The sequence below is a fragment of the Pocillopora verrucosa genome, chromosome 7 (assembly GCF_036669915.1).
Source record: "Pocillopora verrucosa isolate sample1 chromosome 7, ASM3666991v2, whole genome shotgun sequence".
Classification (NCBI taxonomy): Eukaryota; Metazoa; Cnidaria; class Anthozoa; order Scleractinia; family Pocilloporidae; genus Pocillopora; species Pocillopora verrucosa.
In genome coordinates this window covers 24,949,521-24,969,079 of record NC_089318.1, presented here as the reverse complement: position 1 = coordinate 24,969,079, position 19,559 = coordinate 24,949,521, and the positions used below count along the sequence as shown (strand labels likewise).

The 19,559-nt window shown below is 43.5% G+C and overlaps 2 protein-coding genes and 1 pseudogene across 3 annotated transcripts; all 3 read right to left on the bottom strand.

Moving 5' to 3' along the window:
• Positions 1–369: 369 nt before the first annotated feature.
• LOC136282646 (uncharacterized) lies at positions 370–6,491 on the bottom strand. Its single transcript, XM_066170322.1, has 9 exons — positions 6,462–6,491; positions 5,804–5,856; positions 4,304–4,358; positions 3,662–3,704; positions 2,899–2,953; positions 2,260–2,302; positions 1,472–1,524; positions 1,029–1,083; positions 370–580 (listed from the first exon to the last, which is right to left on the bottom strand). The coding sequence occupies exons 1-9, from the start codon at positions 6,489–6,491 to the stop codon at positions 533–535; spliced, it is 435 nt and encodes a 144-aa protein (XP_066026419.1). The 3' UTR covers positions 370–532.
• LOC136282684 (PDZ domain-containing protein GIPC1-like) lies at positions 6,486–11,955 on the bottom strand. 2 transcript variants are annotated; one of them, XM_066170376.1, is made up of 3 exons: positions 11,806–11,955; positions 9,597–9,975; positions 6,486–9,307 (listed from the first exon to the last, which is right to left on the bottom strand). In XM_066170376.1, the coding sequence occupies exons 1-3, from the start codon at positions 11,934–11,936 to the stop codon at positions 9,239–9,241; spliced, it is 579 nt and encodes a 192-aa protein (XP_066026473.1). In that variant the 5' UTR covers positions 11,937–11,955; the 3' UTR covers positions 6,486–9,238. The 2 variants fall into 2 exon arrangements, with proteins under 2 accessions (XP_066026473.1, XP_066026474.1); XM_066170377.1 differs by having other exon boundaries at positions 6,486–6,519.
• Positions 11,956–16,827: 4,872 nt separating this feature from the next.
• LOC136282645 (uncharacterized) lies at positions 16,828–18,689 on the bottom strand (annotated as a pseudogene).
• Positions 18,690–19,559: the final 870 nt, after the last annotated feature.

Here is a 19,559-nt window from a genome sequence, read left to right as displayed (position 1 = left end):
GGTTTCATACATGGAGGTTGCACTGTCCGCTTTTAATGCCCGTATACTAGCACATGAGAAATTTCTGCGATTTGATTGGCTTAGAGCAGTGGTGTTTCAGCTTAATTTAAGCCAAATACCTACATTGTGAAATTACAAACTAAACTCGGGTAGTGGTGGAAACGAATAACAGCATAATTTGTACGTGATGTTTGGCATGAATACCACTGGTGATATTTCAAAATTGCCTCAAATGCCACTGGCCTAACAGCTGGTGAAATTACGCATAACAATTTCGAAATATCACTGCAGGTATTTAGGTCAAATATCACTAGAGATCATCCAATTACCTACACAAAGACAAAGGACAAAACCACACACTCCTTTGAATCTAAATTTTGGCATCAGTCTTTATTTTCAACAACAATACCAATAAATGTATCAAAACTTTTCTTGTCTACTCCATTTGGTTAGGCAGTATTGTTTCGAAGGGGAAAAAATCTCCAGTGATCACTGACTGCACACATTCAACCTTGATGGATGCACTTGATAGCTACATCACACCAGCACCGTTCCTGCCCTTGCATGTTACCTGCTGCAACTGAAGAAAAGAGAGAATTTTGCTCATCTGTTGACGCTGATAAAAACATCAAATTGCAGAGCAAAAAGTATGAAAATTCCTTAAAACCCAAGCTAGCTTCACACTGAATTCCTGCACTTTTTGAAGCAATAATAACTAATCCAAAGTGTTTGAATGAAATTCAGCTGCAAAGGAGGAATGAATTAATGTCAAGGGTTGATGTGATAATGATGGATGGAGTTAAAAGTTTCTGGTGGCTGTCATTTCCATAGCGCTGGTCGCAGGCTTGCGGCAGACTGTTGAGGTGGTAGCCCCAGGCACCCAGAAAGCCTGCGCGCGTAGCGCAATGGTGATCATGGCCTGTCAGGCGAACGACAGGCTCTTGTTTGTTCAGTGGGGGAAATGTTACGTAGACGGGTAAATGGATGGTATAATCCAGAAATCTAGTAATGTCATTGACCATATTTACCTGCAGGCGAGGCGATGTGACAGCTGTTAATAACCCTTTGACTACCGCAAGTGACCTGGACAGAATGACAGTATCAACAGGATGAGTGCTGAGAATCCAGAACATCATCTCAATTTGGGGACCATTGGTTGATGCCATACTAAATTCTACCAAGTAACTACCAGCATAAGGATTGTATGGTTGACAGTGAGGAGAGGTGCTAATTTGATCTGGGAGCTAAAGGGTTAACCCTTGAACTCCTGTTAGTGTTTGACACTAGATGTAACCTGTCCCTATAATATCCATACATTATTCAGCAAACAGGTAGTGAGAATCATCAGACATATCAGGCACAAGTGGTTACCTTGATAGATATCCCTCTTGGAAGGATTGTTTTTAAAACTATTGGAGCGAGTGATCAATAATTAATACGCTGGCTGATTTGATTTTATGAATGGACTCACCTTTTTTTCCCAGGGAAGGATTCAATTTGTACTTCAGTTGGTCCTTGGTTTCCCTACAGGAAGGAAAGCAGAAAAAATTAACATTGACATTCAATTTACAGCCTCCTTTTAATGAAGCCTTTTACTCCCTCCCAAGATCTGGATAGTAATTCTCCTTACTGTCAGCCATACAGTTCCGGTGATGTTGGTTTGGAGAATTTGCTATTGGATCAACTTAAGTTCCCTTCAATTCTATTTTTCTTTGATCTCATCACTTGTCTGCTTGATATTGCATATTGAATATTGTATATTGTATATTGGATATTGGATATTGTTTTATCATTTCTACTATTATTAAATGAGATTGCTAAAAACATGAAATTTCTGCCAACAATGCCAATAGGCAGTGGAGAGAAGAGGTAGAGAGAGAGAGAGAGAGAGAGAGAGAGAGAGAGAGAGAGAGAGAGAGCGAGAGAGAGAGAGAGAGAGGCGATGGAATGATCAGTGCAGGACAGTGGAAGAAATGCTCACAAGTTGTAGCTGCAGAGGTGAAACTTTGAGGGGCTGTCGGTCCTAAACCGCCGGCCGGTTGGTGACGGCAAACTGTTGAGGCCGGAGCCACAGGCCCCACAAGCGCTGGCGCGCGTCGCAAAGCGAGCAGCGTGGCTAGCCAGGGGAAAGGCAGGGCACTGTTTGTGCAGAGGTCAAGGAGGGACATAGACCAGACCAGCAGGTAGTAGAATGATGTTTTTTTTTCAATGGTCTGTTTTCAGTGGGGCACTTTGGGAACAATTGATTGTTATTCATACCTGAGTCACTAGGTGGATGTGCAGGACTTGGTCCTTGCTTGGCCTAGAGGAAAGAAAAGCAGGGATCAAAAATTGGCATTGACAAAAAATTTGATTTGAAACATGTAATATCATCATTATTATTATTATTGAGATTGCATTTGATGCATTTTAACCCCTGGCCAGTAATTCTTGAAACGAAGAAAGGAAAGCCTGCCCTCTTACCACAGGTCATCATTACAAAACTGTTCTAATTTGTATACCAACAAGTGATATCAATACTGACAGTATCAACAGGAGGAGTGATGAGAATCCGGAACATCATCTCAATTTGGGGACCATTGGTTGATGCCATACTAAATTCTACCAAGTAACTACCATCAGAAGGATTGTATGGTTGACAGTGAGGAGAGGTGCAAATTTGATCTGGGAGCTAAAGGGTTAACCCTTGAACTCCTGTTAGTGTTTGACACTAGATGTAACCTGTCCCTATAATATCCATACATTATTCAGCAAACAGGTAGTGAGAATCATCAGACATATCAGGCACAAGTGGTTACCTTGATAGATATCCCTCTTGGAAGGATTGTTTTTAAAACTATTGGAGTGAGTGATCAATAATTATTATGCTGGCTGATTTGATTTAATGAGTGGACTCACCTTTTTTTTCCCAGGGAAGGATTCAATTTGTACTTCACTCGGTTCCTTGGTTTGCCTACAGGAAGGAAAGCAGAAAAAATTAACATTGACATTGAATTTACAGCCTCCTTTTAATGATGCCTTTTACTCCCTCCCAAGATCTGGATAGTAATTCTCCTTACTGTCAGCCATACAGTTCCGGTGATGTTGGCTTGGAGAATTTGCTATTGGATCAACTTAAGTTCCCTTCTATTCTATTTTTCTTTGATCTCATCACTTGTCTGCTTGATATTGCATATTGAATATTGTATATTGTATATTGGATATTGGATATTGGATATTGTATTATCATTTCTACTATTATTAAACGAGATTGCTAAAAACATGAAATTTCTGCCAACAATGCCAATAGGCAGTGGAGAGAAGAGGTAGAGAGAGAGAGAGAGAGAGAGAGAGAGAGAGAGGCGATGGAATGATCAGTGCAGGACAGTGGAAGAAATGCTCACAAGTTGTAGCTGCAGAGGTGAAACTTTGAGGGGCTGTCGGTCCTAAACCGCCGGCCGGTTGGTGACGGCAAACTGTTGAGGCCGGAGCCACAGGCCCCACAAGCGCTGGCGCGCGTCGCAAAGCAAGCAGCGTGGCTAGCCAGGGGTAAGGCAGGGCACTGTTTGTGCAGATGTCAAGGAGGGACATAGACCAGACCAGCAGGTAGTAGAATGATGTTTTTTTTTCAATGGTCTGTTTTCAGTGGGGCACTTTGGGAACAATTGATTGTTATTCATACCTGAGTCACTAGGTGGATGTGCAGGACTTGGTCCTTGCTTGGCCTAGAGGAAAGAAAAGCAGGGATCAAAAATTGGCATTGACAAAAAATTTGATTTGAAACATGTAATATCATCATTATTATTATTATTATTGAGATTGCATTTGATGCATTTTAACCCCTGGCCAGTAATTCTTGAAATGAAGAAAGGAAAGCCTGCCCTCTTACCACAGGTCATCATTACAAAACTGTTCTAATTTGTATACCAACAAGTGATATCAATACTGACAGTATCAACAGGAGGAGTGATGAGAATCCGGAACATCATCTCAATTTGGGGACCATTGGTTGATGCCATACTAAATTCTACCAAGTAACTACCATCAGAAGGATTGTATGGTTGACAGTGAGGAGAGGTGCAAATTTGATCTGGGAGCTAAAGGGTTAACCCTTGAACTCCTGTTAGTGTTTGACACTAGATGTAACCTGTCCCTATAATATCCATACATTATTCAGCAAACAGGTAGTGAGAATCATCAGACATATCAGGCACAAGTGGTTACCTTGATAGATATACCTCTTGGAAGGATTGTTTTTAAAACTATTGGAGTGAGTGATCAATAATTATTATGCTGGCTGATTTGATTTAATGAATGGACTCACCTTTTTTTTCCCAGGGAAGGATTCAATTTGTACTTCACTCGGTTCCTTGTTTTGCCTACAGGAAGGAAAGCAGAAAAAATTAACATTGACATTGAATTTACAGCCTCCTTTTAATGATGCCTTTTACTCCCTCCCAAGATCTGGATAGTAATTCTCCTTACTGTCAGCCATACAGTTCCGGTGATGTTGGCTTGGAGAATTTGCTATTGGATCAACTTAAGTTCCCTTCAATTCTATTTTTCTTTGATCTCATCACTTGTCTGCTTTATATTGCATATTGTATATTGTATATTGTATATTGTATATTGGATATTGGATATTGGATATTGGATATTGTAGTATCATTTCTACTATTATTAAATGAGATTGCTAAAAACATGAAATCTCTGCCGACAATGCCAATAGGCAGTGGAGAGAAGAGGTAGAGAGAGAGAGAGAGAGAGAGAGAGAGAGAGAGAGAGAGAGAGAGAGAGAGAGAGAGAGAGAGAGAGAGAGAGAGAGAGAGAGAGAGAGAGCGAGAGAGAGAGAGAGAGAGGCGATGGAATGATCAGTGCAGGACAGTGGAAGAAATGCTCACAAGTTGTAGCTGCAGAGGTGAAACTTTGAGGGGCTGTCGGTCCTAAACCGCCGGCCGGTTGGTGACGGCAAACTGTTGAGGCCGGAGCCACAGGCCCCACAAGCGCTGGCGCGCGTCGCAAAGCGAGCAGCGTGGCTAGCCAGGGGAAAGGCAGGGCACTGTTTGTGCAGAGGTCAAGGAGGGACATAGACCAGACCAGCAGGTAGTAGAATGATGTTTTTTTTTCAATGGTCTGTTTTCAGTGGGGCACTTTGGGAACAATTGATTGTTATTCATACCTGAGTCACTAGGTGGATGTGCAGGACTTGGTCCTTGCTTGGCCTAGAGGAAAGAAAAGCAGGGATCAAAAATTGGCATTGACAAAAAATTTGATTTGAAACATGTAATATCATCATTATTATTATTATTATTATTGAGATTGCATTTGATGCATTTTAACCCCTGGCCAGTAATTCTTGAAATGAAGAAAGGAAAGCCTGCCCTCTTACCACAGGTCATCATTACAAAACTGTTCTAATTTGTATACCAACAAGTGATATCAATACTGACAGTATCAACAGGAGGAGTGATGAGAATCCGGAACATCATCTCAATTTGGGGACCATTGGTTGATGCCATACTAAATTCTACCAAGTAACTACCATCAGAAGGATTGTATGGTTGACAGTGAGGAGAGGTGCAAATTTGATCTGGGAGCTAAAGGGTTAACCCTTGAACTCCCGTTAGTGTTTGACACTAGATGTAACCTGTCCCTATAATATCCATACATTATTCAGCAAACAGGTAGTGAGAATCATCAGACATATCAGGCACAAGTGGTTACCTTGATAGATATCCCTCTTGGAAGGATTGTTTTTAAAACTATTGGAGCGAGTGATCAATAATTAATACCCTGGCTGATTTGATTTTATGAATGGACTCACCTTTTTTTCCCAGGGAAGGATTCAATTTGTACTTCAGTTGTTCCTTGGTTTGCCTACAGGAAGGAAAGCAGAAAAAATTAACATTGACATTGAATTTACAGCCTCCTTTTAATGATGCCTTTTACTCCCTCCCAAGATCTGGATAGTAATTCTCCTTACTGTCAGCCATACAGTTCTGGTGATGTTGGCTTGGAGAATTTGCTATTGGATCAACTTAAGTTCCCTTCTATTCTATTTTTCTTTGATCTCATCACTTGTCTGCTTGATATTGCATATTGAATATTGTATATTGTATATTGGATATTGGATATTGTATTATCATTTCTACTATTACTAAATGAGATTGCTAAAAATATGAAGTTTCTGCCAAAAATGCCAATAGGCAGTGGAGAGAAGAGGTAGAGAGAGAGAGAGAGAGAGAGAGAGAGAGAGAGAGAGAGAGAGAGAGAGGCGATGGAATGATGTAACCTGTGTGTAACCTGTCCCTATAATATCCATACATTATTCAGCAAACAGGTAGTGAGAATCATCAGACATATCAGGCACAAGTGGTTACCTTGATATATATATACCTCTTGGAAGGATTGTTTTTAAAACTATTGGAGCGAGTGATCAATAATTATTATGCTGGCTGATTTGATTTTATGAATGGACTCACCTTTTTTTCCCAGGCAGGGAAGGATTCCATTTGTACTTCACTCGGTTCCTTGTTTTCCCTACAGGTAGGAAAGCAGGAAAATTAACATTGACATTTAATTTACAGCCTCCTTTTAATGAAGGAAAGAAAACCAGGGATCAAAAATTTGCATTGACATTTCATTTGAAACATGTCATATCATTATTTTTATTATTCAGATCGCATTTAATACATTTAACCCCTGGCCAGTAATTCTTGAAATGAAGAAAGGAAAGCCTGCCCTCTTACCACAGATGGCTGTTTTGGGCATCATCATTACAAACCTGTTCTAATTTGTATACCAACAAGGTAGGCTAACCCTAAGCAAAATTATTGGATGTGGAAATTTTCTTGAAGCTGTCATTCAGTGGTATGAATGTTGGACCGACACGTAAACAGAGTAGTGGATAGAAACTTGAAATGTAGTTGTTCTCCTTTGGAGAAGGGATTGGTATTGTCCATAAAATTTCAGTGGGATGAAAGTTTTGAGCACAGCACAGCACAGCACAGCACATGCATCAAATTGATATGATAATGAAAATATGGTATCCTTCTTCAAGTGAGTGAAACTAGTTTATCAGAATGAGAAGCAGTTATCGACAGGCCCAGATTTTTGAGGTTGGAGACCTCTTGGGTGGGTCTTTCTTTCTTTTTTTTGGATGCCACCGTGCGTGAGAGAGAGAGAGAGAGAGAGAGAGAGAGAGAGAGCGAGAGTGAGTAACCCTAATGCAGATCATCCGATGAATCAGTAGGTAGATGAAAGTTGTTTCTCACCAATTTAAAAAAGTTGTGTGAAAATAAAGACAGACATCAGTACAATATCTACGAGGTATTTACACCATACCTCATTTATTGGACGAATCTATTTAACAAACAGATATGAATGAACCATGAATGAACCCTTTAACTCCCAGATCAAATTTGTAATTCTTTCTTATGATGTGAGCTCGCACAATTTAGTATTAGATCCACTAATTATCCACAAATTCATATTTTTCTCTCTTCTCATCAGTATCACCTAGCCGGTCGATATTGTATGGATAATGTAAGGAGAAATTCTGTGTTGGTCACTCACTGTGTTGGAGTTAAAGGGTTCAATAAAAAAGTTGCATTGCATTGTCTAACCCTAAGCAAGCCAAAAAACCAACACATCAAGTGTCAACCCTAAGCAACTAGTTCCCACACAAAACTCTGAGGACATTCTTACAAAAGGTCTTAAAATCTCTTGCTTTAACCAGCCTTTGACTCCCAAGATCTGATTGGCTGCCACATAATAATAATAATTGCAGATACGTGACAAGAATTTGGCGTTGGATGGAGGTAACAACTTCTACTGGAGTATAAGTTTGAGTATTCTCACCACCCGTTTGCCAGACAATGTTTAGATATTGGTTACAGGGAGAGGTTACATGTGAATCACTAATAATTGGGAGTTAAAAAAGGGTTAAAGCCTCAGAATTGGCCAAGGAAGAACCTTGCCAGATTTCTACGTCTAGTTGGCAGCTAGCTAGCCTCTTCAATCTACGCTTGTAAAGAATCGAGAACTTTCAAGAAGGTGGCCAAACCCAACAAAAAGAGGTTCATTGCACTTGCATTTTTTCCATGCTCATTCAGACAACTTAAACCTGTGTCGGTGAAACAAACACTCTGGATTTTCATCCACTGAGGCGTTATGAATTAACCATGAATTAACCCTTTAACTCCCAGACCAAATGTGTAATTCTTTTTACCGCCAACCACACAATTCTCATCGTGTTGGTTCAGAGAATTTGGTATCAGATCCACTAAATCATCCACAAATTCATATTTTTCTTTCTTCTCATCAGTATCACCTAGCTGGTTGATATTGTAGGGATGATGTAAGGAGAAATTCTGTGTTGGTCACTCACTGTGTTGGAGTTAAAGGGTTAAAAAAAACAAAAACAAAAACAGAAAAAAGAAAATTGCGCTTCGAGTGAGATGAACTGACACGAGAGTGTTGCAATCGTCTAACGAAGGAAAAAAACAACACATAAAGTGTAACTTCCAAACTGGTTCCAACACAACACTCTGAGGACGTTCTTACAAAAGGTCTTAAAATCTCTTGCTTTAACCAGCCTTTGACTCCCAAGATCTGATGGGCTGCCACACATGTTGGCTGCCACATGATAATTGTAAATGAGTGACAAGAATTTGGTGTTAGATCCAGATAACAACTTCTCCTCGAGTACGAGTTTGAGTATTCTCGGGACCCGTTTGCCAGACAGTGTTTAGATATTCATTACAGGGAGAAGTTACATGTGAATCACTAATAATTGGGAGTTAAAAAAGGGTTAAAGCCTCAGAATTGGCCAAGGAAGAACCTTGCCAGATTTCTGCATCTAGTTAGCAGCCCATGCAGCTAGCTAACTAGCTAGCTAGCAGGCTAGCGAGCTAGCCTCTTCAATCTACACTTGTAAAGAATTGAACAAATTTCAACAAGGTGGCCAAACCAATCTATACTCACTCGTAAAGAAAGAATCGAGAGATTTCAACAAGGTGGCCAAACCCAAAAAAAAAAAAAGGTTCATTGCACTTGCATTTTTTTTCATGCTCATTCAGACGACATTCAGACAACCTGTGTCGGTGAAACAAAACACTTTGGACTTTGATCAAGGAGTAAGTAACATGTTTTCAAACTGATAACAATTTCAACCTTCCACTTCTACCATCCCACACTGCACCCCAAATGTCAAATATAAAATCAACTGGGAACTGGAAATCTGCAAATTCTTCATCTATCAACGGCCATAGCAAAAATCACTTGGATTGGAGACTGTCTTACTCTTCAGTAACTGCCGGCGTCTGGGCTGAGGGGAAAAAAAGAGGATCGGAGAGCCACATTACTTCTCACTACGGCGAGAAAGTTAAATGGTCTGCAAAGGCTTCGAACACCATCGGCAGGACTTTATTCAGCAACCAGAACGGAAATTGTTTCTGAACTGTTACCACGATCGATCTTGTATTTTTTCACGACAAAAGAGGTCCCTTTGGATGCCGTGTCAATGTTCCATTCACTTACAGTAAGAGCATTTGACTTATTAGCAGTTAGAATGTATGGCATGGCAGATCGTAACTCTATCATAATAGCTGACTTACCGGAGCTGAGCTGCTCTCAGGCTCGATCAACCGAAAGACGATCATCTCTCCGACCGGAAGCCCTCCTATCATAGCAGCTACATCACGGTGCCCGGTACCAACAACAGTTGTGCCGTTTATGGCTTCTATACGATCCCCGATGCAGATCCCAGGAGCTTTGTGCGCAATGCTTCCTGGATCGACACCTTTGATGAGTGCATAACCCGAACCATCATTTTTTATGTGAAGACCCAAGGATGGGCCTGCTTTAAACACTGTCACAGTTTTGCGTTCTCCTTCAACAGGTGCCGCAGACGTGAAGCCATCAGCTCCAATTTGCCCTCTGAGTAACCTTTCCGTGTCCATTCCACATGTAGTTGGCATGGACACCAAACGAGATCTGGAAAGAAATGTAAATTTTCAGGTCAGCACTTATCAGGAATCCTCAAGTCAAGAAGTGCTCGAGCAGCAGGGCTGGAAAAGCAATCGAATCTCCATGGAGAGCCATGTTGAATTGAATTCTTCCCGAGCGAGGACATCTGACAACTTGGACGTGTACAAACAAAAACAAACATGGCAAATAAGAGCAGAGTGGCATCGGCATGACTTTATTCAGCAACCAGAACGGAAATAATTATTGTTTCTGGACTGTTACCGTGATCTTGCTTTTTTTTTCAGGACAAAAAAGGTCTCTTATCGGATGCCGTGTCAATGTTCCATTCATTTATAGTAAGAGCATTTGACTTATTAGCAGTTAGAATATATGGCATGGCAGATTGTAACTCGAAAATCCCAACCACCTGAAAGTTGTTTCCCATACTTCGGGTGAAAAAAAAAAAAAAAAAAAGAAAGAAAGAAAGAAAGAAAGAAAGAAGCTTACATTACAATGTATCGTGGGACAAAATCTACAGGAAATTAAGAAAAGAAAATCAAGCACTCTACCATGTTCCAAACGGCGGGCGATTTAAGAATAACGCGAGAATACTTTCAGCACGAAAATGGGCACAGGAAATGAGAATATTCAGCCTGGCCCGCAAGAAAAAAACCACAACAAAACAAGACACGACCAGACGAATTTCAAACCAAAAATCGAAAAAAGAGAACAAGCAAATCCGACTATTCTTACCCGAGCGAGGACATCTGACAACTCGGACGTGTACAAACAAAAACAAACATGGCAAATAAGAGCAGAGTGGCATCGGCATGACTTTATTCAGCAACCAGAACGGAAATAATTATTGTTTCTGAACTGTTATTGCGATCTTGCATTTTTTTTCATGACAAAAAAGGTCTCTTATTGGATGCCGTGTCGATGTTCCATTCATTTACAGTAAGAGCATTTGACTTATTAGCAGTTAGAATATATGGCATGGCAGATTGTAACTCGAAAATCCCAACCACATAGAAAGTTGTTTCCCGTACTTCGGGTGAAAAAAAAAAAAAAGAAAAAAAGAAAGAAGCTTACATTACAATGTATCGTGGGACAAAATCTACAGAAAATTAAGAAAAGAAAATTAAGCCCTCTACGATGTTCCAAACGGCGGGCGATTTAACAATAACGCGAGAATATTTTCAGCACGAAAATGGGCACAGGAAATGAGAATATTCAGCCTGGCCCGCAAGAAAAAAACCACAACAAAACAAGACACGACCAGACGAATTTCAAACCAAAAATCGAAAAAAGAGAACAAGCAAATCCGACTATTCTTAGCCGAGCGAGGACATCTGACAACTCGGACGTGTACAAGCAAAATAAACAAGGCAAACAAACACTCACTCGTCGCTCGAGTCAGCAGGACGCTCGTCCCCTGCGGCTGAAAGCCTTGTTTTTGAAGAGAGAGAGAGAGAGAGAGAGAGAGAGAGAGAGAGAGAAAAATCTACGGACGGAAAAAGCTTTCGATTCTCTTGCGAGTTGCTTCGTTCTCAGAGTCGATCGATTGCTGGTTTTTTTGCACTCGCGCGTTCGTCCACATGTGGCCGGCGTCGTGTGCGCCACGAATCGAATCGAAATCGAAGCGGCCTCGCAGACGAGGTGCGAAATCTTCCAAACGAACGAACGAACGAACGAACGAATATTGCGCAAAGAGAAGAAGGTTGAAATCGATTCGCCCGCAGTCGAAAAGCCTTCGTTACGTTGTGGGAGTGAACCCGATTCAAATAATATATACAGCACTAGAGAGTCTCCAAATGAGTGCCCTCGCCCGACGAATCATTCTTTGCACAGGCTTACCTTGAACACAGCAACATCGCAACTTCGCCTAGGAGTCTCTGTGACTCAGTCGTGGAGCATACATCGTTGGAAGGTTTGTGATGCCATATTCCCACTGCCTCTGATTTCACGGAGGCGAGACGAAGAGGCATTTCTCTCTGGCTCACAGGGCCACCTACTCGAGTCACCTAATGCGCGTGCGCGCGCGCCTTCGGGAGGGGGGACATAACAATAATGGTATATTGTTAGAAAGACCTCAGCTAAGAACGAAGAAGACCTTGGGAGATCGCGCGTTATCGATGGCTGTGTTTTTTTCCTTTTCACGATAAAAATGCTTTCGGGAAATAAGTCGCACGCAAAATTCATTCTCTTTGGAAGTCGACGGGGTGAAATTTTCACTGAATTCATTCCTTTCGGGAAATAAGTCGCACGAAAAATTCATTCTCTTTGGAAGTCGACGGGGTGAAATTTTCACTGAATTCATTCCTTTCGGGAAATAAGTCGCACGCAAAATTCATTCTCTTTGGAAGTCGACGGGGTGAAATTTTCACTGAATTCATTCCTTTCGGGAAATAAGTCGCACGCAAAATTCATTCTCTTTGGAAGTCGACGGGGTGAAATTTTCACTGAATTCATTCCTTTCGGGAAATAAGTCGCACGCAAAATTCATTCTCTTTGGAAGTCGACGGGGTGAAATTTTCACTGAATTCATTCCTTTCGGGAAATAAGTCGCACGCAAAATTCATTCTCTTTGGAAGTCGACGGGGTGAAATTTTCACTGAATTCATTCCTTTCGGGAAATAAGTCGCACGCAAAATTCAGTCTCTTTGGAAGTCGACGGGGTGAAATTTTCACTGAATTCATTCCTTTCGGGAAATAAGTCGCACGCAAAATTCATTCTCTTTGGAAGTCGACGGGGTGAAATTTTCACTGAATTCATTCCTTGCCGTCCCGCGTTGACCAAAGTACAAGGGGAAAGAGGCGCTAGTTCGCACACATTGCTTTGCGATTTCTCTCGGTGATCGTGGTTCGTTCTCGCTCCCCGAACAACAACCAACAGTTGACTGACTGACTGACTGACTGAATGACTGAATGACTGACGCGAGACCTTTCAAATTCACACACTTTTTATTATTTATTTAACAGCTGAAAAAAACTCTCTCTGGCTTCCAAAAGTCCAACAACAACAACAATAGCGAAGAAAACGGATCTTCTTCTTAGAGTTCTCGTTCGGTTTTTTTTTCTTTTTTCCTTTTGCTTTTCCCGTCGGCCTTGAGGTCAGGATGCCCGCTCCCCGCCCATGACTGCCTTGTGTATCTCGCGCACGCTGGTCAGCAGTCGCATGGCGTAGGGACTGCCTTTGGCAGCAGCCACCTTCACAGCGACTAGGGACTCTCTCGACTCCACCCACTGCTCACCGTCCAAGTCTGGGGCATAGTTAGAACCTCCGGTGTGCCTGTACCATAGAAGGAGGGCTTGGCCTTCCGGCAGGAAGGCTTGAACACGCCCCAGGAAAATCGAAGGCTTCTGTAGGGTGCTGCCCTCGGCCACGAGTCCCACAAAGTCGCCCACGTCGATCTCCGGCTCTGACAGCTGGAGAGACCTAGTCATGGGCCCGGCCACAAGCTCCTCTTCGGCCTTGCGCCTGGCCAGATCTAATGCCGGGGTCTTCCTCTGGTTTGCCGTGCGTCGGTCGTAAGTGGTCTGGGCCTGCTCTCGGGAGTGCCGGAGACAAGCAGCAAGGCTGTCTTTCATCTGATCGTCGCATCCGCTGCAGATAGACAGAGGGAGAACAACAACAACGTTTAAAAACCTATCAAACGGTTATCAGCGATGTGGCTATGCCGGCGTTTTAAAGCAACAGATTCCAAAATTCACGCCATGTCGACCTACCTCTGGGAATATGCCCAGGTTACGAAAGATGACCTTAGTCCGCATACGGCCACCTTGCTTCCGGTCAGGAGTTCGAACATTTTCTGTAAACGTGTTGTGAACGACGTGCTCGAGTACGGTGCACCCTTGGAATTCTGAAATGAAATAGGTGAGAGTCAAAATGATCTGGTGACTGCCACCCACGGCCAGTGTTTTCAAAGAGTCCTCTTCGGCCCAAAGATTCCTAACCAGTTAGCTAGTTTCAAGTGAGTGCTACTTCACCCGGCGACGGCATGAGTTGGACAATTTTAGCCCGCGCTAGCTAGCTATAAGACGGGGAACCCTATACTTACCAGAAACAGGTAGTTGCTGCACAGCGTCGGATTAAGCACCTTTCTGAATTCTGATACAAACTGTATGAACAGCCTGCAGAGTTGGCTGTCTGCCTGCGGGGGGAGAGAGAGAGAGACTGTTATTAAAGTGTGCTCAGAACTCTTGTTAATTTCCGTACTCTGCTCGTGTCAGTCGTGACAAGAATTACCTGTATGGGAATAGTTTCAGGCCCGCTCTGCTTGCAGGTTTTGAACCTTCCGAGGTGTAGCACGATGCCGTCGCCATCTGTCTTGATCAAGGCCACGTTTCTGTCACGATAGTGCGCTTTCTGAAACGGCTCTTCCAGTTGGCTTTCCAAAACCAACTCCAGCGTCCTGATTTCTAGGCCCCTGCTGGGCGGGAGGTGGGTGTACAGTGACAAAAGCAGCAGGTCGCGGGCCTCCTGAGCGCGTTGCTGTCTGCCCTTGGCCAATTCAAACCGGCACCGCTGGGCTTCCCTGGCTAGGAGGACTTGGTCCCTTAAGAGAAAGTGGGGACCAGTCTTCTTTAATATTTTTAGAAACGATTCATTCCTACCAATTGAAACTGTACTTCTTGCATTTATTTTCAAGCATTTCAACTCTGAATGCAGTCGTTTACTCAAAAGGGCGGGCGGGCGGGCGGGCGGGCGGGCGGGCGGGCGGGCGGGCGGGCAGGCAGGAACTGTAGACCTCGAGGACAAGCGTTCACAAATCATGATTCTTACTATTTTTAAATGTCTACCTCGGTTTTCCTGATTGATCGTCCAAGATGTTTAAAAGACAGACACGTTTTGTTTCAGTTTTGTTTTGTTTCTGTTTTGTTTTACACTAACTAACTAGCACACTTACCAATCCAGCCACTTGCTTTGCGCTTTGAGATCTTCGACTGCGGTCGCCCTCTCCAGATCCCCCTGCTTCTGAAGTACAGTGGCCGTTCTTCTGAGCTGGGAGATAATGCGGATACCTTCGAATTGGGGCCCCAATCCCCGATAGCAATACTTCAGTGGGTATAGCAGACTGCTCGCGTGCACGCTTAGGGTCGCAGGACTCAAGTTCCTCTCCTCCTGATGTAGAGATGAGATGGCAACGTGTCGTAAATGTCTTTTAGCAGGTCAAATGATAATCTACAATCATCTGTCGTTGTCGTTGTTTTGGGGGGATTCCTATCCTTTACATATAAGCCCGTATTTTCGGAGAAAGTGAAATTCGCTTTGTGCGCGAACATGCAGCAAAGTCTGTGCGCTGACTGTGCGCTTTCACTGGCAAAAACATCCAATTTCCTTTCAGGCTCCCATCATTCCCAGAAAGAATACCCACGAAAAGTTAAAGTTACCCTCGCTCGAAGTGCAACGTTCTAAAACAACCTTGATACCCACCTTTAGATAGTCTAGGTATCCTTCGATAAGATCCCCGCGATGGAAGTCTTGGACTGAAGGCGACTCTCCGGGCCGGATTCGCTGAACGTATCCAAGATAACCTGAGGATAGATGGCCGAGAAACATGAAAAGAGGACCAGAAAATTGGAGCGCGTTCCATTCCTCTGTTTGCTTATCTGGTTTGCCTTTCTTTCTCTTTTTCTCTTTTTTTTGTGTGTGCTCGATCACCGAAAATGCCACGAGCGATGCAACTAGCAAATAATGTAAAATGCGGAGCCACCATACTCACACAGGATGCGTTCCAAGGCTTTGTCGAACGTGCTCGCGGCGAGCATCTGTCCGTGCCTCTCCAGCGCATGAGGCCTTGTGAAAAAAGACTTGGTCTCCTGCATGAACCATTGCAGATCTGGTGGGAGATCTGTGAGGCGCAGCGCGTAGGCCGACCTCTTGGGAGGAAGGGGGGCTACGGGAACCTGCTGTGGGGGGGTTTCCTCGGCACGATCATGCCCTGGCTTCTGCTCACGGTCGGGTGTGCTCGTTGTGACGGGTGGCGGTATTTCCAGCCGTGCGGCGGGCATGGGTTGACCGTGATGAGATGTGGCCGCCCTCTTCGGAGGCTGTGGTAAGGTTTCCTCCACACGATCGTCAGCGTGGGGTGTGCTGGTCGTGACGGGCGGCGCTAGTTGCGGCCTTGTCGCCGCGAGCACGTGTTGACCGTGGTGACGTGCGGTTTTCTCCCTGGAACTCTTGAGCTTCGGCGGGAGATCTGTGAGACGCGGTGCGTGATAGGCCGCCCTCTTTCTCTTCGGAGAAAGGGCGGCTACGGGAAGCTGTCGTGGTGCTTCCTCTCCGCGATCACCTGGTTGAAGCTGCTCGTCACCGTCATCGTCGGATACTACTGCGCTTATTGCAACGGGTGGCGGCTGTTGAGATGCAGTCTTCTTCCTGGAGCTTTGCGGGTTTGCGGGCGGGAGATCTGTTGGACGCGGCGCGTGGGATGCCCTCTTGGGAGAGAGGGCGGCCACGGGAGGCTCTTTTGGGGCTTCGTCTCCACCACCGTGTTCTTCGCGCTCCTCGTCGTCAGATACTAGGCTTATTGCAACGGGTGGCGCTGATTCTGGCCTTGCTGCGGGCGTGGGCTCGCCGGCGGGATCACATTCTTCGTGGTCGCTAGAGTGGAGAGAACAACTATCCATAGATTCGGCCGACGGGCTCGGAGAGCGGGGGCTGTCGTCGCCGTCGACCGAGCAGTCAGTGTAGCTTTGATCTTCATCTCCCCCCTCGATATCGCTCATCGTCTCAGTATTCCGCAACAGTCACACGCTCACCAAATTCCACTTTCAAAAGAAAAAAAATAGAGAAAAAATAAAAAATAAAAAATAAATAAGATGAAATAAGATAAACACGAGTTAAAACAGAACCAAAAAACTTTGCGATGTTGTCTAGGTACTACCATCAATGATGCTTACGGCCACCTAAAAATCGAATTCGTGAGATTTCGAGACGCGGTTAACGAGGTGTTTGTCTATATTGGTGTTTGGGTCGAGATTGAACATTAACCAAGCCAGACCAAAGTTGACCGTTGACGCGAATGTCTCGTCTTGCGAGTAAAGCAGGGTCAATCCCAAAAAAAAAAAAACAACAAAGAAACAACAACAACAACAAAAAGACAAAAACTGGGTACGGTACAGACGATACAAACGGCGTTCAAGCACAAAAGTTTCGGTACAACAAAACGACAAGAATTTGCTGGCTGGGTGTTCACTCGCATCTGAGACAATTTTGGCCTTTAAATCTCGAATCCATTGAAAATTCCGACCAATGCCACAAGAAAGATCAGTTTGCATACTTTCGCCCAATGCTGAAAAACGCAGTTACAGAGCCGGTAACTCACCTATCGGTCCCACCTGTGCCCTGGGGTTCGATAAAGGAAAATGCGACCGTTGGGGACGCCAAACTCGCTTTTGGCATATGGGCGCGGTGACGCTGAAAGGTCCGATCCGAGACAATTTTGGCCTTTAAATCTCGAATCCATTGAAAATTCCGACAAATGCCACAAGAAAGACCAGTTTGCATACTTTCGCCCAATGCTGAAAAACGCAGTTACAGAGCCGGTAACTCACCTGTCGGTCCCGCCTGTGCCCTGGGCTTCGATCGACGAAAATGCGACCGTTAGGGACGCCAAACTCGCTTTTGGCATATGGGCGCGGTGACGCTGAAAGGTCCGATTACAAAACCAATACAAGTGTAAACAAACAGACAAGCATTGCAACTATGTTCGTATCTACGATCACTCTGAATAACGACCAAATTAACCGACAATCAGTTCAATAAAAACGAACCATCTGCTCAGTGTCTTTACCACTAAGTGACGCCGACACGAGTCGCGCCGCACCCCACCTCTGACACAAATAATAGTAGCGTATATTTGTTTGCGGTTATAATAATCGTCTTCATTGAGGAAACTTTTTCAGAAAAGATATGGTTTTCAAAAAGGACCTCAAAACTAGATATATGTAGTAAAAACAACAAAGCTCTAAAGTTGCAAAGGGATTCAAAAGATACAAAAAATGCACAAAATTTAAAAATAAGTGTAAGTAAAAATTAAACGCAAGTAGCTATATTAAAAACTTAAAAAAAATTACGTTGAAGACTATTCACATTCCTCGAGTCTTTGATCGTCTGACCGAGGGAGTTAAAATCGGAAACGGCATGATATCGTGTTCTTTGCTTCCCCCAATTTCTTTTGACACGTGGTCATCTAAAATTGCCTTTGTTACGTGTATTATGCCTATGAATCACGTCTCGTCTAATCAAGTCTACATCGTGATTAATTAAGCCATCGATGCATTTGTATACGTGTACACACCTTCTTTGAAATGGCCTTTTCTCTTGAGGCAGCCACTTGAGAACGGCTAATGCCTCAGTGGAGGATGAGTACGATGGTCTATTTAAAATAACTTTAGCGGCCTTATTTTGCAAAACTTGCAAGCTAGGCGTAAGGGTAATATTATGTTTATCGCCCCGTACAAGATCAGCATATTCAAAAAAGAGGAATAACAAGACTTTTATAGAAAAGTAGACGCACCCTGCTTTGCTTTATAAAATGCTTTATACGCTCGAGAAGCCCAAGCCTCTGATTGAATTTCCCAGTTAGGTGTTCGACATGATCAGTCCATGTGAAATCCGAAGATATATGTATGCCGAGGTATTTAAAGCTGCGAACATTACTTATACTATGATCTAAAATCGAGACAGCCAAATCAACTTTGCTTTCGCGTTTCCTATTACTACCGATAAGCATGCATTTAGTTTTGTCCAAATTTAAAGTCAGTTTTTTTTTGTATGTGCGTGTGTGTGTGTTTTTTTTCCTTTTCACGATAAAAATGCTTTCGGGAAATAACTCGGACGCAAAATTCATTCTCTTTGGAAGGCGACGGGGTGAAATTTTCACTGAATTCATTCCTTTCGGGAAATAAGTCGCACGCAAAATTCATTCTCTTTGGAAGTCGACGGGGTGAAATTTTCACTGAATTCATTCCTTTCGGGAAATAAGTCGCACGCAAAATTCATTCTCTTTGGAAGTCGACGGGGTGAAATTTTCACTGAATTCATTCCTTTCGGGAAATAAGTCGCACGCAAAATTCATTCTCTTTGGAAGTCGACGGGGTGAAATTTTCACTGAATTCATTCCTTTCGGGAAATAAGTCGCACGCAAAATTCATTCTCTTTGGAAGTCGACGGGGTGAGATTTTCATTGAATTAACTCCTTGCCGTCCCGCGTTGACCAAAGTACAAGGGGAAAGACGCGCTAGTTCGCACACATTGCTTTCAGTTCGAGTCACGTCCTGTGTAAAAGTCACGTACCTGGAAAGGCAGGAAGTCGCCAGGGCTATCAATCATTCATTGTGTACGCGCAGAACCTGCGCGAACACAATAGAGACCTCCACTTCCGGTGCCATATTTGGAAACTTGCAGCCATGTTGTCATGTAGGCACGAAACGCGAGTAATGGCGAGCGCCTCGTTTGTTGAAGTGAATAAGTCACGACACCTGACCTAATACATCGTCGATTTTCAATTTCTCATCAAATAATCGTCCTCGAGTGTTCGTAGCTTCTCTCTTTTCTGTTTTAGCTTGCTGGAATTCGCTCGAGGGTCCTAAACTTTGATCCT